The sequence below is a fragment of the Tupaia chinensis genome, unplaced genomic scaffold (assembly GCF_000334495.1).
Source record: "Tupaia chinensis unplaced genomic scaffold, TupChi_1.0 Scaffold000646_1, whole genome shotgun sequence".
Taxonomy (NCBI): domain Eukaryota; kingdom Metazoa; phylum Chordata; class Mammalia; order Scandentia; family Tupaiidae; genus Tupaia; species Tupaia belangeri.
Window position 1 is genome coordinate 2,348,240 of NW_006160167.1, and position 20,680 is coordinate 2,368,919.

At 36.9% G+C, this 20,680-nt stretch overlaps 1 protein-coding gene and 1 pseudogene across 1 annotated transcript in view; both read left to right on the plus strand.

Moving 5' to 3' along the window:
• Positions 1-20,680, plus strand: part of STK3 (serine/threonine kinase 3) — a 316,622-nt gene that overhangs the window by 34,881 nt on the left and 261,061 nt on the right. The window contains exons 2-4 of the mRNA XM_006159715.2: positions 2,317-2,397; positions 10,472-10,600; positions 17,014-17,128. Coding sequence (XP_006159777.1) covers positions 2,317-2,397; positions 10,472-10,600; positions 17,014-17,128 — 325 coding nt within the window. The remainder of the gene's footprint in view (positions 1-2,316; positions 2,398-10,471; positions 10,601-17,013; positions 17,129-20,680) is intronic.
• On the plus strand, positions 12,135-13,094 carry LOC106736112 (nuclease-sensitive element-binding protein 1 pseudogene; annotated as a pseudogene).

The following is a 20,680-nucleotide window of genomic DNA, read 5'->3' on the forward strand; positions in this document are numbered from 1 at the left end:
GATACCACCTAACCCCAGTTAGAATGGTGAAGATTTAAAAAAAAAAAAGATAAGTGCTGGTGGGGATGTGGTGAAAGGGGAACACTCCTACATTGTTGATGGAAATGTAAATTAGTCCAGCCACTGTGGAGAACAATATGGAGGTTCCTCAAAGACTTTTAACTAGAACTACCATATGATCCAGCAGTTCCACTCCTGGGTATCTACCCAAAGGACAGGAGAACGCTCAGTTGGAAAAGCACTTGTACGTCTATATTCATTGCAGCCTTATTCACAATTGCTACAACATGGAACCAACTCAAATGTCCACAAATGAATGAATGGATTGAGAAAATGTGACACACATACTCCATGGAATACTACTCAGCCATAAAAATGAACAAGGCCCTGGAATTTGATAGGAAGTGGACAAATATGGAAGATTTGTTGCTGAGTGAAGGAAGTTGGGCTATGAAAGAGAGACATTGCATGTCTCCACATAACATAAACTGATTTTCCACACTCTGTGGTAAAGACTGAAAGACATACAAGCACTAAAAATTGTTATGGACACTAGAGACAAAGTGGAAAGACTGTCCCAGGGGAAGAGTGCAGGAAAGGAAATTTGGGATAAAAAATAGAGAGGTGAGACATTTGTGGAACACAGATATGGTTTATTATTTGTTGATGAGGATGTGTATAGTATTCTCAACTGGGCTGGACTGAGTAAAGTCTCTTTACAATCTGATGTATAGCAATTAAATGTATAATGTATAAATAATAGTTAAAATGAACAATAATAATAAAAAAAAATAAAAGACAGAGTCTCACCCTGTCTTGATCATCTTGTTTCAGCATCCTCTTTGGGACCACACGTTTGTGCCATGACTCTTAACTTAGACTGAGGTTTGCCACATTACCTAGGTCCAGTCTTAAGTTTGTGACCCTTATGTCTTAGCCTCCTGAGTCACTGGGATTAAAAGTGCATGCTATGATACCATGCCTTTAGGTTGAACTGGGAATTGAACCCAGGCCTCCTATGTGGTCTTATCTGGTAAAATGTAGCATATTAGCAGTGCACATCACCGTAGCTGGGTTGGGAGTGTTATCTTTTTTAAAACAGAATTTCTGAACATGGGTTCGAAGGCTGTGTTTAACTTGACCCTACTTACCTGTGATACTGGTCTATTTAATTTTATGTGTCATTCATACTAAATTATTTTTTGTCCATTGTATATACCATGCATAATCTCTCTAATTTCTTCAGCATATCTGCACATGACATTCAGATAGATGACTTTTAAAAAGCAAAACAAAACAATCCCATTTCTGTATGACTAATAATCAAATAGACCACAAACATAAAAACCTATAAAAGAAGTCAAAGTGCAAGTGAAAATACTTGTAACCTAAAAAAAAGAAGCTAATTTTTTTGTCTATAGGTAAGAAAAAGACACACAAAAAAAAATAAAAGAGAAGAAAAACGAGCAAAGGACATGTTACTTGTGGGAGAATAAATTGGTACAAACCATATGAAGGGTGGCAACTTGTTAATATCCATCAATATACATATATGTTTATATAACATTTAATTATGACCAGCAAAATATACAATATAATCAGTTATTTTCATAATTCCTGTATAGTTATTATAAATGCTCTTATGATAGTAATACATTATTGAAACTGTATTATTATATTATGATTATATTGCATTTATACTTATTGTATATATACTTAGTATGTCTACTAGTATATTTGCATGTGTATGTATGTGTGGGTGTGTTCTTATGACATCACAGTTTTTCTGGGAATTTATCCTATAGATACATCAGCACATGTGTGTGAATTGTCTTATGTAATTTCAGCATCGTTTATTATAACAAAAGAGAACTTAGATGTCCATAAGTAAAGAATTAGTCAAGTAAGATATGCTACATTTTTACAATAGATAAGGACGTAGCTGTAAAAAAGAACGAGAATGTTTTCCTTATTTTGATGTTGAACAAAGGTTATATACTGTTAAGAGAAGATAGCAGGAACAAGTACAGCATGTATAAAGAGGGGTGTGTGTGAAATGCTATCATGTATGTTAAAATGAAGGGAAGATTAAAAACATGGATTTAGATAACAGTTTCACAAGAAATTAATATTAATAATAAAAGTGGTTATTTGGGGGATATTACTGGATAATGAGGGACAGGGCTTGAAAGGAGACCGTATCTCTTTTTTAATTTTTTTATTTTTGTGCCTCTGAACATACTGCCTATGAAAAACAAAATAAAATTTGTGAAAGATCTTAAGGAAATTATCTTTTTTCTTTCTTTTTTTCATCAGTAAGCTAAAAAAGCTGAGTGAAGACAGTTTGACTAAGCAGCCTGAAGAAGTTTTTGATGTATTAGAGAAGCTTGGAGAAGGGTAAGTATAAAAAGTATGAAAATTATATTCAGGTAATGACAGAATAACTTTTAAAAATGTGTTCTCTTTTTCACTGTTTTCTAGATATGCTTACTTCAGACTATGTTTCCTAATTTCCAATTCATGTGGGATTTTGTCATATTGTAATTACTTTTTTTTCTTTTTTTTCTGCTATAGAGTGCTTGTGCTCACCGGAGACACACACAGAGAGAGAGAGGGAGAAAGTGAGAAATCACTCCCTCCCTTTGGGGGGATGGCCGTGCCACAATCCCTTCTCCTCCATTCTCCTTTTGGGACTTCAGGTGCATGCACACACATGCACCTGGTGTGATTTTAAGCCACTAGGTCTAGGACTTGAACTGCAGTTGACTATAATGGGAGTTCAGTGACGTAATCATTATGCCATCTGCTGGTCCTGTAATTACTTATTTATTTATTTATTTTCTTTTTTTGGAGAGGTTTTTGCTATAGGGTGCGTGCGTTCGCCAGAAAGACAGAGAGAGACAGAGAGACAGGAAGAGAGAAATCAGCCCCCGGGAGGATGGCCGTGCTGCAATCCATTCTTCTCCATTCTCCTCTTGGGATCTTGGGCACACATGCACATGCGCCCGGTGTGAGTTTAAGCCACCGGGTCCAAGACTTGACAGTGGTTGACTACATGGAAGTCCAGCGACATAGACATTATGCTAACTACTGGTCCCTTTATTTCTGATTTGGTAGATTATAATCAGAAAATGTGACCTGTAAAGTTTCCTTTGTAGAATGTGTAATTTTTCTTTTACTAATGGTCTATGAACATATTACCACAAAAGGAGTACTGTAAGGGTATATATAAATAATATATAAATATAGGCATATAGTTTATGTATTTACATATGTAATGAAGTTTATTGATTATAGTGATTAATCACTCCGTGTCCTTTTTTTTTTTTATTATATCTATCCATTTCTGGAAAAGATATATTAAAATCTTCATACAATTTTACTTTTATTCAATTCCTCTGATATTGGTAATAGTTCCATATATATATATATTTCCATGTATATATATGTGTGTATATATTTGTATTTATATATATATACACACACACACATATACACATGCATATAATAGATATCTATATGATAAATGTAATTATTTTTATGGGGCCAGTATAACTTTAATATCAAAACCTAGATGCATCAAAAAAGAACACTAATTCACCTTTGCTTTGCTATCTGTTATGGTAACTGTACCTACCTAGTCTCAGGTATATGGATGTTAATCAATTCTCTCGTCTTAGAATCCCATAATCTATTAAGTTGTAGGGGCAAATTTCAGTGTTGTATTTCTTTTTTTTTAAGAATTATTTTTATTTAATTTTATTCATTCATTGTATTTTAATTTGATCAGAGAGAGAGACACATAAACACACACACACAGAGCGAGAGAAGCAAGAAAGCAAGCCGTCAGGTCCAGGACTTAAACTGTGGTCAGGACTTAAACTGTGATTACATTTATCATATAGATATCTATTATATGTATGTGTATATGTGTGTGTGTATATATATATATATATGTGGATGTGTCCAGTGCCTTAACCACCACGCCACCTGCTGGTTCCCCAGTGTTGCATTTCTGACCTCTTTCATGTGCTACAGAGCTTTCATTGATGCTAATCTTCTCTGGTCTCTCTCCATAAACATAGTTAGAGAGTAAGTAAGGAAAGTGCATATATCAATATACGTGAGATCTTCAAAAAGTTTTGAAAAAACTGTGCATGGAGGCTGGCCAGTGGCCTGGTGGTTAAGGGTGCTGGACTCTCACATGACTGACTGCAGTTTGTTCCTGGACTAGTGCCTTTCTTTCTCACTTTCCTCCCCTCTCTCTGTGTCTCTCACTCTGTCCCTTTCTGGTCAAATTAAAATAAATAAATAAATAAAATTAAATAAAAGAATTCTTAAAAAAATTAAAAACTGCATGAATTAAAAAAAAATTTGCACCAAAATAAACTCATACATTCATTCCATTTTTCCATGAACCTTTTGAAGTTCCCTATTAGCCAGGTTAGGTATCCCTAATCTGAAAATGTGAAATCCAAAATGCTTCAAAACATGGAACATTTTTTTTTTTTTGGAGAGGTTTTTTATTTTTTTTGCTATAGGGCACGTGCGGTCGCCAGACTGACAGAGGGAGACAGAGAGACAGAAAGCGAGAAATCACCCCCCAGGGGGCATGGCCACACCGCAATCCCTTCTCCTCTTGGGATCTTGGGCATGCACGCACATGTGCCCAGCGTGAGTTTTAAGCCTCTGGGTCCAGGACGCAAACTGCAGTTGACTACGTGGGAGTCCAGCAACATAGCCATTACGCTAACTGCTGGTCCCAAAATGTGGAACTTTTTGAGAACCAACATGGTGCCACAATTTCCATATCTGATCATAATGTGTATAGATGGCAGTTAAAACAAAACATTGTATAAGACTATTTTCTGGCTATATATGTTAAGGTTTGTATGAAATATAAGTGAATTTTGTGTTTAGACTTGAGTTTTGTCGTTAAGATATCTTGTTTTCTATATGCAGATATCCCCAAATCCATAAAAGTCCAAAACCTAGGACCAGCAGGTAACGTGGTAGTTAAGGCAAGTAGGCCCCCACATGACCAACTGCAGTTTGAGCCCTGAAACTGGTGGCTTGTATATCATGTCAGGCACATATGCATGTGTACCCAAAATCCTGAGAAGAGAATAGAGGAGAAGGATTGTGGTGTAGTTATCCACCCTGGAGAGTGATTTTTTTCTTCCCTTCTTTCTATCTCTTTCTGCACCGTGTGGCAAATGCTTTAAAAAAAAAAAAAGCCTCAAATTTGAAATACTTCTGATCTCAAGTACTTTAGAAGGGATACTCAATTTTTGTATGTATTCCATATCCTATTTCTTTGAGCCTTTGATCTTTCTCATTCATTGCATTCTGAGGGTTGCTTGGCATCTCTCTTAATACTGGCCATTGAATACAGGTTTCAGTTAACTAGCTGAGCAAATTGTTAGGTACTCTTCGAACTGTTGGAGCAAACATTTTTTCTTTTTAATTTTGAATAATTACTTATTTAACTTTATTTATTATTATTATTTAATTTGCTGTAGGTCACATGTGCCCACCAGAGGGGTTGGGGATGGAGGGACAGAGAGAGAAGGAGAGACAAAGGGAGGTAGAGAGAGAAGGAAAGTGAGAAAGCTAGCTGCCAGGTCTAGGATTTAAAGTGTGGTCAACCGTATCGGAGTCCAGCACCTTAATCACCAGCTGGCCCCATGCTAACACTTCTGAGTCTATATTTTTTATTTTTTTAAAATTTGTGATAGTATGTATATGAGAGAGAGAGAGATAGAGAGACAGAGAAGCAACCCAGCAGGGTCTCCTCATGCTGCAATCCTCTCCCCCAGCCCTCCAGTTCATTGGGATCTTAAATACACTCACATACTGTCATGATTTCAGGCACACCAAGGGCCTTGAATCTCTGATTGGCTCTGTGGCTTCCTACTACAGTTCAGTTTGCTACTGACTACACCGGTTGGGGATGGAGGGACAGAGAGAGAAGGAGAGACAAAGGGAGGTAGAGAGAGAAGGAAAGTGAGAAAGCTAGCTGCCAGGTCTAGGATTTAAAGTGTGGTCAACCGTATCGGAGTCCAGCACCTTAATCACCAGCTGGCCCCATGCTAACACTTCTGAGTCTATATTTTTTATTTTTTTAAAATTTGTGATAGTATGTATATGAGAGAGAGAGAGATAGAGAGACAGAGAAGCAACCCAGCAGGGTCTCCTCATGCTGCAATCCTCTCCCCCAGCCCTCCAGTTCATTGGGATCTTAAATACACTCACATACTGTCATGATTTCAGGCACACCAAGGGCCTTGAATCTCTGATTGGCTCTGTGGCTTCCTACTACAGTTCAGTTTGCTACTGACTACACCACCAGGGCAGACCAGAGTCAACATCTACATCAAACTAATTTCTCTGTCCCTAGAAGTCTTAGACTCCATTCCTATGTATATTCTTTTTGGTTCTGCTGATAGAAAAATGGCAAAATCTTACAAAAATAATTTGGTGTGAATAATGGTTGCCATTGGATTAAATTTTGTACTCATTCTCTTGATATCTGTGGATTTGAGTAATTATGGGTCTGGAAGCAATGAGAGGTGGCAATGGAAAAGTTTGGAGGAGGAACTAATTCTCTTGAAAAGTGTCTGCTTCAGGTGAGGTCATTATAGGGTTTTCAGGCATCATGAAAGCAGGTTTGCTTTTGATATCAAAGGGATTAGGATGCTGAGAATAATGAAAATCTACCTAAATGTCAGTTCTCTGGGTACCCCTCTTTACTGCTAAATGCCTTAAGTTTAATATAGCAGATCTGGTGATGTTAATTCAATTTGTAGTGTAACTCATCTTCTAGTAAGATTGTACTTTGAATTTGAGTTCCAGAAATCTCAGCCCCATGTTTCTAAGAGTTAGATTCTTTTGAGGCATTCAGAAATTTTCTGCTTTTCTCAATCTTGAGCTTACTGTATTTGTCCTAGAACTTTTCCACTGTACCGTCTTTGTACACTCTTTTTGCTACACATTACATTGGTAAACCTGCTTGTTCTACAGCATTGCTTAGACACCAAGCAGCTAAGGGTAATAATTTAAATACTGCTTTGCCACTGAATTCCATAACAAACAGTATTGTTTGTTATTTGTATTGAAGTTACTACTGCCTTCAAATCTAAAACTGAACTAATTCAAGATTCCCATCTTCAATTGTCTTCTCTTGGAACGTTTCTCTACCAAAAACTACATTAATGGCAGAGTATGGTTAGGAAAAGAAAATTTACTCCATATACTTTGGGTATTGAGGGTTTAGTGTGAACATGAATTTTGTAAAGGGAGGAATACAGAGGTCATGGAAGCTGCTGCTGAAGGTTAGAGAAGCCAGTTTTGAAGATCTAAGCCTGAGGCACTGAAGGGGGATTTCTCAGAAACTCTGTAGGAATCTGCTGGAATCCTGAAGAATCTTTAAGAAACATTCACCAATTATTTTAGTCTGTAGCAGTGTGGTAGTTATAGGAGGCTCACGGAAAGCCACTGTCCATCTCATACCTGCCATGGTATCTGTTATATCTACATCTGGAGAATAACGGGTTCTCCTTAACTTTTTTCATTCAGATTTCATATACCTTCTTCTCACTGGTAGACTTTTAACTGGGACATTCAGGAAAGGAGAGTCTGGGAAATAGGATTCCCAGCTTCTCTTTAGCAGTGTGAGGAGTCATTAAAAAGCAGTGATGGCATTGGTTAATGGCAGTGCATAATCTGGCACTGAACTGTGTGTTAACTTTGGAGAGAATGTACGCATATATATGGATGTATGGCTTTTGTGGGGATACATACACACACAAACACAAAGATGACTGGATATCAAACTGTATTAAATTACTTCAGAGAGTCCTCCAAAGAAAAGTAGAATAAAACTTTGTTGAAGTAGCTGCTTTATTACTTGCCACTTCTTCACTTATTTTGAAAGATTGTAAATTTGAAGGTGATTTTCAATATTAAGAAACATTCTTACATCTCCCACTGGCTTGCTCTTCTTTCTCTTCTGTAGAAACAATGTAGTGAAAAGAGCATGCTCTTTGGAGTCAGACGTATTTGAATTCTGAACTTGTTGGTTACTAGTATCCAAGTCTCTGTTTCTTCATGGTTAATGGCAATAATAGTATTTTTCCTTAGAGTTGAGAGGATTGAGTGTAATAATGTACATAAAACACCTAGCATACTACCTGGCTTATAGTAAGAACTCAGTAAATGGTAGTAGTTTTTAACTTTGTTTTGTGGTTCATACTAAAGTACACATGACTTCCTCCTTACTTTTAAAAACACATACGTGTTTAATTGACGAAGTTTCGAGAGTTGTAGCAAAGACCATTTGGGGAGCAGGTGATCACTAGATCCTACCCCTAATTTTATTTATTTTTTATTGTTTGTTTCTTTAATTTTAAGTTTAATTATGCTCATTCACTGTACATCATTACAGTATACAAAATGAGATTTTTCATTTAGGATGCACTGTATATTGGCTCATCCAAGGATATTACCATATGTGTTATCATCCAAAAAATAATTTTCCATTTCTCTTTTCTTATATATTTTGCTTTATTTTTCTCTCGATTCCCTACCTTTCACCCTCTGCCATTTTCCACCCTCCTCCCACACTGTCTCTGGTATCTACAGTTGCTTTCCATGCCTTTAAAAATTCTTATTTTCATATTTTATTGATTCACCAAAGATCTTAATTAATCTAGATACTTTCAATAGCAAGTACAACTGATATATACATATCTATGAACACATGTCTGACTTTAGGCATAAACCTTAGTAAGTAGAATGAACATAGTACAAAGTAGCACCTAGCTGGGGCTAATAGCTTAGTGCTATTCCTCTGTCTCTCTCTCTCTCGTCATTAAATAGTTATTTTTTTTTTTTTGAAGAGGTTTTTGCTATAGGGCGTGTGCACTCGCCAGAGAGAGAGAGAGACAGAGAGACAGAAAGCGATAAATCACCCCCCAAGGGGAATGGCCACACCGCAATCCCTTCTCCTCCGTTCTCCTCTCGGGATCTTGGGCACGTATGCACACCCGCCCGGCGTGAGTTTTAAGCCACCGGGTCCGGGATGTGAACCGCGGTTGAATACATGGGAGTCTAGCGACATAGCCATTATGCCAGCTGCTGGTCCCAATAGGCATTTTTTTAATGCATTTTTTATTTCAAGAAAGACAGTTTTAGTTTTAATAGATCAAAATCAAAGCATGTTAAGAGACGTTTGCTTAAGGCTTAAAGCCAGGAAAAAGGTTAGGATTCAGTTCAAACAGATAGATGAACCTATCAGTGGCTCAAGAAAAGACAAAAATCCTTAAATCTGGAAAACAAAACATAGAAGAAAATCAGTAGTGTTTTAGTCAAAAGTCATAAGATTCTATTTTACCAGTTCAGTCTCATGTAATTAATCTCTCTTCTGTTGTTGAATTTACACTATTACTGTGACCTGATCATTCCATTTAAATTCTAGAAGTTAACGTGGAACATTATTGATCTTTCCAAATTTGTCCCTACCATTAAGTTGGCTGTTCCCTTGGTTTTTTTTTTTTTTTTTTTTGCACTATTATTTCTGTATGTATCACTTTAGTTTTCCTGGTATAGCACTCCCTTCAGAAACTTCTTGGAGAGCTGATCTGGTGTTGGTAAATTCTTTCAAGTTTTGTTTATCCGAGAATGTTTTTTGTCTTTTCTTCCCATACAAAGGATAGTCTTGCCAGGTATAGTATATTTACCTGGGAGTATGTAACTTTCTCTTGAGGAGGAAAAGATAGTGAAAGGAGGATTTTTAGATCCATAACTCGGGAAGAACCAGATGGCTGAAGACTTCCTGTTTTTAAAACTTTGGTCTTATGTGATCCTCAGCTGAGATTTCAACTGGTTTTTTTTTTTTTTTTAATTTTTTTGACAAGGTCTTGCCACATTGTGATTCTTCTTCCTTTCTTCCCACAGCCTATTTTAAGGTTGGCTCAGAATCTGAGCTCAGCTGCCTTGTGCAGTGGTGTCTTACCACTCGTGCCATCATGGCAAGGCCTTATCTTTTCTAAGTACTCTAGAGGTGGGATTTTGATATGCTACAGATTATTTTGCCGAAGGTCAGTCTTTTCTCCTAACTTGAGACTTGGCTGTTTTGAATCTACGTTTCATTCTTTCAATTTCCATTTATATCTTCTTAATGCTGCGTTTCTTTGAGTTCCCAAACCGTAAGTTTACTTCTTTGATTCGTGAGAAAAATAGCAACTCATTGTATATTAATTTGATGATTTTAAATCTGTGATTGAAGCAATAAAGCTAAGGTCTAATGCATTAACATTTTTATTGCTATTTGTTTACTTTGATGTCTTATTTTACCATTTAAATATTGTCCCAAATAGAAGTGACCGCACACAAAAATTCATAATACACTTTATATCTAATGGTTTTGATGTTTGATAGGAAAAAATAATAATGTCTTGGTTTCTTTTAGGTCTTACGGAAGTGTGTTTAAAGCAATACATAAAGAATCTGGTCAAGTTGTTGCAATTAAACAGGTACCGGTTGAGTCAGATCTTCAGGAAATAATCAAAGAAATTTCTATAATGCAGCAATGTGACAGGTATGAAGAGCTTTTACTGCTTTGTTCACCTTCATTTGATAAGTTTGCTAATGATGTATAATAAAAAGTATTCTTTGGTTGTCTGTTTTCTTTTTTGACTTTCTTTCAGAAGTGAGACTAATCCTTTAAGGAAGGTGAGGACAGCTTTGTAGGGTTTTCTTTAGGTCTTTATGGCTTTGTGCTTATAAAACAGAAATGATATTATAACATAAAGGAACATGTGGTGAGGAAAATATTCAAGTAGTTTTCCTATTTTCAGAACAAATACATGGGCAAAAAAATTATTTTTAATGTTTAAGTGTCACCTGGTCTGTATAATATACAATCACTTTTACTAATTAGAACCATGTTTTATATAAATCTAATTAAATCAACACATATTGACTGAATATTTCTGTTGGACAGTTATTTTGTAGGACTTAAGAATACCAAAAGAACTAAGATTCTCTCGGGCTAGCAAGTGGCATAGTGGTTAAGATGCTGGACTCCCACATAGCCGATCATGGTTCAAGTCCTGGACCTGACGGCTTGCTTTCTCACTTTTCCCCTGTCTCTCTCATAAGTGCATATGCCCTTTAGCAAATTAAAAGAAAATAATAATAAATAAAATTAAAAAAAAAGAACTAAGGTACTTTTTTTTTCTTCTTCTTAAGAGACTGGTGGTCTAATTGGTTGTCTCTCTAGCTTTTATATAGCACACTCACTATACTGACTGGTGCCTGGGGTGATGTGAGAATAAGAAAGAAGGACACCCTCTCAGTGGAGGCAGGAATCTGGAGTGCTTAGGAAGAGTTAATTTGGTAAAGGAATGGAGGTATGAGAGAGAAAGATAATTATAGAGAGGTAAAAAACAGTTTATGTGCAAACTTCTGACAAAGTTTAGATATCTTTGTGAAAATGAGGTTGGATAGGTAAATGGAGCTGATGATAAAGAGTCTTATATGCAACATTAAGTAACTTGGTCTTTATTCTATAAAGGATGAAGACGGTATGAATTAGGAGTATGTTTAGCCTACAGTTGCTTAACCAAAGAGTGATTTATTACTTTTCCTTAATAGAAAGTCTGAAGGTAGGGGTTATAACAGCAGCAACAAAGTAAGGCTTCTTTTCTGTGCTGCCATCCTTAGCATATGGTCTTTAACTTCCCACTTATTATCTTACGTCAACAAGACTGCTCCAGCCCCAGCCTGGTATCTATCAATTTCAAGTAGGAGGAAGAAATGAAGAAAGGGGTTTTCTCAGACGTGTCTTGTTTGTCAGAATTGTTTCATATGGTAACTTAGAGTTGGTGACTTAGGGAGTCTGGTAGTATTGTCACCCCTAATTAAATCAGGCCCCTATTAGTAAGAAAGCCGTGGAATACTTTTTCTCCTAGCAGTATGTAAGATCTCTGTATTATGAGTTTGGTTGGTAGGGGAGCAGAGAGTTGACCCCAGAGAACCCTGAGCAGCCCCACTGCCACTGGCCTAGTTGCCATCACATCCCAGGAGGAGCGCAGCTGCCACAGCTAGCCCCAGTCACCACCACCGTAGCCATGAGCGGTGGGCCGAGAGCTAGCAGCGCCTGCTGTCCCGCCCTCAGTGCTGCCTACACCAAGCTGGACACCACGGGCAGTAGCGTGGGGAGCGGTGGTCTCGGGCGGCCTCTCATCAGTGGCATCTGCCGCTGGGACAAGATCATCCCAATGAAGATTTTGGAAACAGTAAAATGGTTCAATGTAAGAAATGGATATATTTCATCAATAGGAATGACACCAAGGGAGATGTATTTGTGCACCAGACTGCCATAAAGAAGAACAATTCCAGGAAGTGCCTTCGCAGTAGAGGAGATGGAGAGACTGTGGGGTTTGACGTTGAAGGAGAAAAGGGTGCGGAGGCAGCATATGTTACAGACTGTGGGGGAGTTCCAAGTCAAGGCAGTGAATATACAGCAGACCATAACCAATATAGATGCCATCCACATCCTAGGGGACCTCCACGCAATTACCAGCAAAATTACCAGAATAGTGAGAGTGGGGAAAAGAACGAGGGATCGGACTGCGCTCCTGAAGGCCAGGCCCAACAACACCAGCCCCACTGCAGACGAAGGTTCCCTCCTTATTACATGTGGAGACCCTGTGGGCAGCAACCACAGTATTCCCACCCTCCTGTGCAGGGAGAAGTGATGGAGGGTGCTGACAACCAGGGTGCAGGAGAACAAGGCAGACCAGGGAGGCAGAATACGTATTGGGGTTATAGACCATAATTTCGCAGGGGCCCTCCTTGCCAGACAGCCCAGAGAGGACAATAGCGAAGAGGATAAGGAAAATCAAGGCGATGAGACCCAAGGTCAGCAGCCACCTCGATGTGTTCAATGTCAGTACTGCTGCAACTTCAATCGTGGATGCGGAAGGCCAGAGAACCCTAAACCACAAGATGGCAAAGAGACAAAAGCAGCCAATCCACCAGTTGAGAATTCGTCTGCTCGTGAAACTGAGCAAGGTGGGGCTGAGTAAATGCCGGCTTACCATTTCTGCCATCGTCTGGTTTAGACATCCAACAAGAAGTAAATACGAAATTCCAGCAATAAGAAATTAACAAAAGATGGAGCTGAAGACCTTAAGTGCTTGCTTTTTGCCTGTTGACCAGATAACTAGAACTATCTGCATTATCTGCAGAATGGGGGTTTTTATTATTTTTACCTAATGATGTCTCTTTTCCATAATGACAAATGCATTTTTTAAAAAAGCCTTAAAGGTTTTTAAGTTGTTTCATATTTGGTCAAGTTGAGACTTTTAAGAACTTCATTTTTAATTTGTAGTAAAAGTTTACAACTTGATTTTTTTTAAAAAAGCCAAACTACAAGCACCTGTTAATAAAGGTCTTAAATAATAATAATAATAAATCTATGTATTATAAAATCTTTGGCTAATGATGTGACTGAATAATCCTAGGGGAACTTCTCTACTTGGATCTGTTCAGTTTTGCTTTTCTTTAGATTATGTTATGTATTTATGTTTCACATTTTCCATAAAGGCTGTATAACTAGAAATTCAAGTGTTTACAGGGGAAATAAAAAATTCCTTAGCCCCTAGATCAAAGTATAGAATTGCAAAGTTTTCCCAGGCCTTGCTGTTAATTGGGTAACTTGATGAGAATGTAGTTTCCACAATTTGATGTAGAAAAGTAAAGACTGAGCATGGCATTGTCCCTGATCCATCAGACATGCTTAATAGTTGCCTGATGTCATTATTATTTATTACTATGGTTAAAAGTATCAGGATTAGTACTGTATTTATAGATTTTTAATTGTTTCACATGGTAACTTAGAGTTGGTGACTTAGGGAATCAAGTAGGTAGGGTGTAGGAAAGGCAGGGTCTCAAATATTACTTATTATTTATCTCCCACCCCCCCTTTTTCTTAATTGCCAGAGGGTGTGTGTGCTCACAAGAAGGAGAGAGAGAGAGTACCCCATATTGCAATAAAACAAGATCATGCTGCAGTCTTATCTCCATTCTGTTGAGATTTTGAGTGCATACACAGGTGTACCTGATGTGTTTTTCAAGTCACAGGGCCAAGATTTGAACTGTGGTCAACCATGTGGGATCTGATTCTTTTAACCAGCAGTCTGTGGGACTGGCTTCTTCCCCTAAGTTTTATGTTTGGAACCCATGAACCCTTATTTAGATTTTTGCAATAAAATATTACTTGTTCACATTGTCTAGTATTTTTGTTTCTTCTGACCCATCTTCTTCCCTGAAGTAACAGTGGTCTTTTAAAAATGCAATCGAATCAAGCCATTTCCTGTTTAAAAACCTTAAGTAACTCCCTGTTGCCCAGATACATCTAGTCTCTACCTAAAAATGGCATATAGGCCCTTCACATTCTACCCAGCACTTATGCCTCTGTATTTTACTGAGATTCTCTTTTAAGCACCTGTTTACTTGCATTCTCTTTCACTTGACTCTAAATTCCATGAGTTCAGGGATTATGTTTTGGTGTCCATAGATCCTGCTACATAGTTGTTACTCAGATACAGATGAGTACTTCTAAATCATGTCTGGGCAAGTGAACTGGAATATCTGAAGGAACTTCACATTTAACATTCTAAAACCAAATTTTTAATCATTCCAGATGAGCCTATCAGATTTCTCTGTTAGTGGCATCATCATACAGTCTTTTCATCAACAAAACAATTTTTATTTCTTTTTTTGATACTTCTGAGACACTAAGTCTTATTGACCACTACAAACTCTGGGGTTTAAGCATTGCCTTCTTTTCCAAGGCTGTGGATTTTGTAATCCATGGCAACTCAGTGGAGGAACACATTTTATTAAGGCTTACCTATGTCTGCTTTAGAAGTTTTTTTTAAAATGTATTCCAGTGCTTCCCAAGTCAGGAGTTATCAGGGAATAGATATATGCCATTCCTTTATATGAATTAGGGACAGCTTTATTTGCAGAAATTGTGAATGCAAATTAAAGTCATAGCCAGTTTATCTCATATCACCCCTTCTTTTCTTACTCTGGTTAGTAATTATATTTATTTGTGGGCTTACTTTCCTAATACCTCTTATTTCTGATTGCTGAATGAAGGTCAGAATTGTGTTTCTCTGGTTCACTACTGCATTCTGAACATCTGGTCCAATTCTAGCCTAAGTAGAAGGTGAAGAAATGCTATTTTTAATAGTAGCTGCTAATCGAAAAATCTATTGAGCAATTTGTCCCCTAAACATGCTATATGTGGTTTATCCTATTTGTGTGCCTTTGTTCATGGCCTTTTCCTTTCCTAGAATACTCTTTTCTACACAAATTTTGTAGTTTAACTTTTTCTCAAAATCTCATTGAAGGGGCCAGCAGATGGTGTAGTGGTTATTCGTTGGACTCCCACATGGCTAACTGCAGTTTGCGTTCTGGACCTGGCGACTTGACATTCACAGCAGCATGTGTGTGTGCATGCCCAAAATCCCAAGAGGAGACTGGAGAAGGGGTTGTGGCTTGGCCATCACCCCTGGGTAGTGATTTCTTGCTTTCTGTTATCTCTGTCTCTCTTTGCCTCTCTGGTCCCCCCTGGGGAGTGATTTCTTGCTTTCTGTTATCTCTGTCTCTTTTGCCTCTCTGGTGAGCGCAAGCTCTTAAACAAACTAAAAACCTCATATAAATCCCACCCTTTCACAAAGTTCTTTCTGATGACTCTACCATGGTCACTTCCTCCTTTGAGGTCTCATAGGATGTAGATTGTGTACTTCTGACCTGCATGACTGTAATGATAGGCAGTGAAAGAACATATATGATGCTAAAGGACCATATAGGCTATACCATATAGCTTATGTATGTGATAGGCTGTACCATCAAGGATTGTATAAAATCACTGTGATGATTACATTACAATGAAATTGCCTAATGACACTTTTCTGTGAATATATCCCATTGTTAAACAATGCCTGACTGCTTAGTTTATCTGCCTTCTATTTTCTGTATTCTGTAAATATGGATAGTTTGCCTCTTTGAGTTGGGTAAGATGTTTTATACATCAGCATATGTGCACACCCTTAGTAAATATTAATGGTGATGGTCATTTATCCTTTTCAAAGTCTCTGGTTCCCCCCCACCCCCTTTTTTTTTGGAGAGGTTTTTGCTATAGGGCGTGTGCACTCGCCAGAAATACAGAGAGAGACAGAGAGACAGAAAGCGAGAAATCATCCCCCGGGGGAATGACCACGCCGCAATTCCTTCTCCTCCATTCTCTCTAGGGATCTTGGGCACACACACACACATGTGCCCGGAGTGAATTTAAGCCACCGGGTCTCGGACTCGAGCTGCAGTCGACTACATGGGAGTCCAGCAACATAGCCATTACGCTAACTGCTGGTCCCTCCTTTTCTAAGTCTCAACTTCGCTGTATAAAGTTTATTCTGCTCTGGAAGAGTAACACTTTAAATTGTTAATAATTCTAATTATATGAACACAAGCAAATAAATTCAATTATTTTTCCTTAGAATTATGAACAAAATGAAAGAAAAAGTTTTGGGCTTCACTGATGTACGGAGTATTTTAAAGATGAGTGTTAATATCTGATTGAATGCAAAATCCTTTAGAAGATTTGTATTTAAAATGCTTTAGTTAAAGGAAAATACTTTTATTTGTTCCTTATGTTCAGTCTTTTGCTAAAATGAAGACTTATTTCCTTGAGAGTCACACAGAACATTTGGGCCTCCTCTTGTTTGTAATCCTGTTAAATTTCATCCATGAATTAAAGTCTGATTATGCACAGTTGGTGAACTGTAGATATAGACAATTTGATGTACAATAGACGTTTACTCATGAAGTTTACTTATTGGAATGCCATGGAATGTGAAAATACCTTGTATTTGGATTAAGAAAAAAATTTCTTTGGGAATTAACTAAATTTAATTATGTGTGTTTTTTCTGTAGTCCGTATGTTGTAAAGTACTATGGCAGTTACTTTAAGAACACAGATCTCTGGATCGTTATGGAGTACTGTGGAGCTGGCTCTGTCTCAGACATAATTAGATTACGAAACAAGACAGTAAGTATTTTAAAATTGTTTTGCTAATCTCATTTCTCAAGATTCATATTTTAGAATCTGAATAGGTAGTATTCCATTACAAAGAAAATATTATTGTGAAAAAAAGAAAAGATTTTAAGCAGTTGTAAAGAGATCTAGTAGGTGTGAGAACCAGCAACATATTTTTCTATGGCAAATTTAAGAATACGTGATTGTTTACTTAGTAGAGTAATTTTTGGTAAATCACAGAGAAACTACCATAGTACTCCTCTTCATTGGGAATCAGTGTGTTCTGTTTATGACTATGATTTAAATAAATTATGACACAGTTTTATTTAAAGTTCCTAATGTTTGTGGTATTTTATTTTTTCTGTATTATAATTTATTGGCAGTAAACATTTGAAGAAGTTATGATTCAGAATTGAAAAAGATGTTCATATTAATTTCCAGAATATTATCATGATGTATAAAAATGATAGAGCTAGGTTATATATACATTTAAAAATAATTTTGTGATGTCAGCTTAGTGAAATGTGTTATTTAATAAAAGCCTTTTATGGTTATGTTTTAATCCTAAGTAGAAGAACTAATTATAAAATTGCTTATTTTAGGCTAGCAATGCATCTATTAATAGTTTATTTGGACAGTTTATAAGGACAACAGTGACCTTTTTAAATCTGTGATTGACTAAGAATTCTAAGAGAATATTCAAGGAAATATTTTGTAATTCTTTAGAACAGTAACTATCATTACTACTTGATAGTATGATATGTCAGACATGTTTTAGTAAAATAACATTCAGAAAAAAAAAAAAAACTTAGGTACTTGAGTCAATTTGTGGTTAACCAGATTCATTTTAAAGTTTTGATTGGGAAAGTACATTGCAATTTTATCCTGTTAATTTTTTTTCTCTGTTAGAGAAAATAAATAAGATTTAAAAGAAGTGAAATGAAAGTTAAAATAATTCTTGTTTTGGCAGAATGGATTAGCCAATCTGTGACATTTCTAATTATATATTTTAAAATTTTTATGATACTTAATTAGCATCTGTGTAAATTAGATAACTCTTGAGCAGAAAAATAATGTTTTAAGTGAAAATAATACATTGGGCTAGCAGGTGGCATGGTGGTTAAAGGTGTTGGATTCTCGTATGACTGACCATGGTTTGAGTCCCAGACCTGGTGGCATGCTTTCTCACTTTCCTTCTGTCTCTCTCCTCTCTTGCTCTTTCTTTCTGTGTCTCTGGTCAAATTGAAAAGTGATAATAATAAATAAAACGAAACAAATAATTAAAAAAAATAATTATACAGCAGTTGGAGAAGCGTTTTTAAATAATTTCAGGCTTAAGTTCTATGCATTTGGAATATAAAATTATCAAGTAGGAATGTGAAAGTAAATCTGTATGAATGGAAAAATTTAAATATCTATTTTTTTGATTTTAGGTGTTAATATTACCATTTGAGCTAATAGGAAGTATTTGATTTAAGTAATTTATTTCTTGTTGCCAATAATTACAAATTGTGAGGGTATATTATAGCTCTTGAAGACAGGTATGGGCGGATCATTAATTATCCTTTGGTATCTCCCTTTTTCCAGTTATTGAAGGAAAGGTTTTATTTTTTCGTATTCTTTGTTAGAAGACAAAATTCACTGAGCTTGCTGGGGAGCCATCCCTTTGGAATAGTCTAACAGAACAATTGCCTTTGGCTTGGCATGAGAAGAGTAATTACCATATGTGAAAAGGAACTTAGAGCTGCAAGAGAGATTGATTAGTTCTGTGGGTGTTGCCCTGATGACAGCTCCTCTTAAATCTCAAGAATATTGTATCTTTCTTTTCAGCACAAGGACATTCCCCCCACCCTCTCCCCACTTATTTAATATCTAAATGAGTATCATTATCAGGGCCAGCAGGTGGCATAGTGATTTAAGGTGGTGGACTCACATGTGGTCTACCTAAGTTCAAATCCTGGTCAGACAGGTGACTTAAAACTCATGCCAGGCACATGTGCTTGCATGCCCCAGATCCCAAGAGGTGAATGCTGTGTGGCCTTCTACTCTGAGGGGTGATTTCTCACTTCCTGACTCTCTGCCTCTCTCTGTCTCTCTGGCAAGTGGCAAGTGTACGCACCCTAGCAAAAATCTCTCTCTCTCTCAAGAAAAAGTACCATTATCATTTAAGGTTAGCAATATAAGGATATATATCATACCATCTTTCAATGTCTGATCATTTTAAGGGAATGTTCACTGGAGTTATCTTGAATGAATTTCAGAGGTGCAACTATTATGCATTCACTGGCCTTAAAAAATATGACGAGTGAGACAGTTACTATTAATCTATTAAGCAGATGTTAAATTCACTCTAGTAGGTGTTTTCATGGTCACAAAAAAAATCACTCTTCCTGAAAATATGGCAACTATTATTGTTATTTTTTAAAATTTTTAGGACTTAATATGCTCTGTTGCTTCTTGTTATATGCTTTGTTGTTTCTTTTATTTCCATATACATTTAAAATAGTACAAAGAATTCTTGTTATTGTTTTATATTGTCAATATTTTTATTTACCCGTGTATTTTTTTTCTATATTTCCTTTTATGTTTCCCAATTGCCTGAAGAATGTCCTTTAGTATTTACTTATATGTGGGTGTGATGGTGACAAGATCTTAGTTTCTTCATATGAAAAGGATGTTATTTCACTTTTTTTGTTTTTAAACTTTGTGAGAGAGAGAAAGGGAGAGAGAAAGAAAGCTGTGTTTGATAGGTTCTTGCTATGTCTGGATCTTACTACTCCAGTCTCCCAGTTTGTTGGGATTGCAGGCATTGTGCAACCATATCCAATGTTTTCAAGTAGGCCTGGGAACTGAACCTGAATCTTCTGTGTGTGTCTTCCAGCCTCCCAAGTGTTAATGCTACTTGCATGCCACTGTGGCTGACCCTGATTTTATTTTTAAGCAATATTCTTAGTAGGTTAGCATTGTGTGTTTGTGTACGTGTGTTGTGATATCATTCCACAATTATGTAGTTTTCATTGCTTCTAATACTTTTTTTTTTTTTTTGAGAGGTTTTTGCTGTAGGGCACGTGCACTTGCCAGAAAGACAGAGACAGAGAGATAAGAAAGTGAGAAATCACCCCCCAGGGGGGATGACCATGCCACAATTCCTTCTCCTCCATTCTCCTCTCGGGATCTTGGGCATGCACACACACACACCCCGTGTGAGTTTAAGCCACCGGATCCGGGACTCGAACCGTGATTGACTACGTAGGAGTCCAGTGACATACCCATTACGCCAACTGCTGGTCCCATCTGATACATTTTGCTGTTGCTTCTTTGAAGGTAATGTTATTTTTTTCCTTCTCTAGTTACTTTTTAGACTTCACCTTTTGTTTTAGAGGCTTTACCTTGTGCCTACTTATGGTTTTCTTGGTATTTATTACATGTAAAGTTCTTGTTAGACCTTTCTTCTAAAGCTTGTTATTTGTTACCAGTTCTGGAAAATTCTCACTTATTATCACTTCAGATAATGTTTCTAGGGACAGTCCTGTATTGCAGTTATTAAGGCTCCCACATGATCAA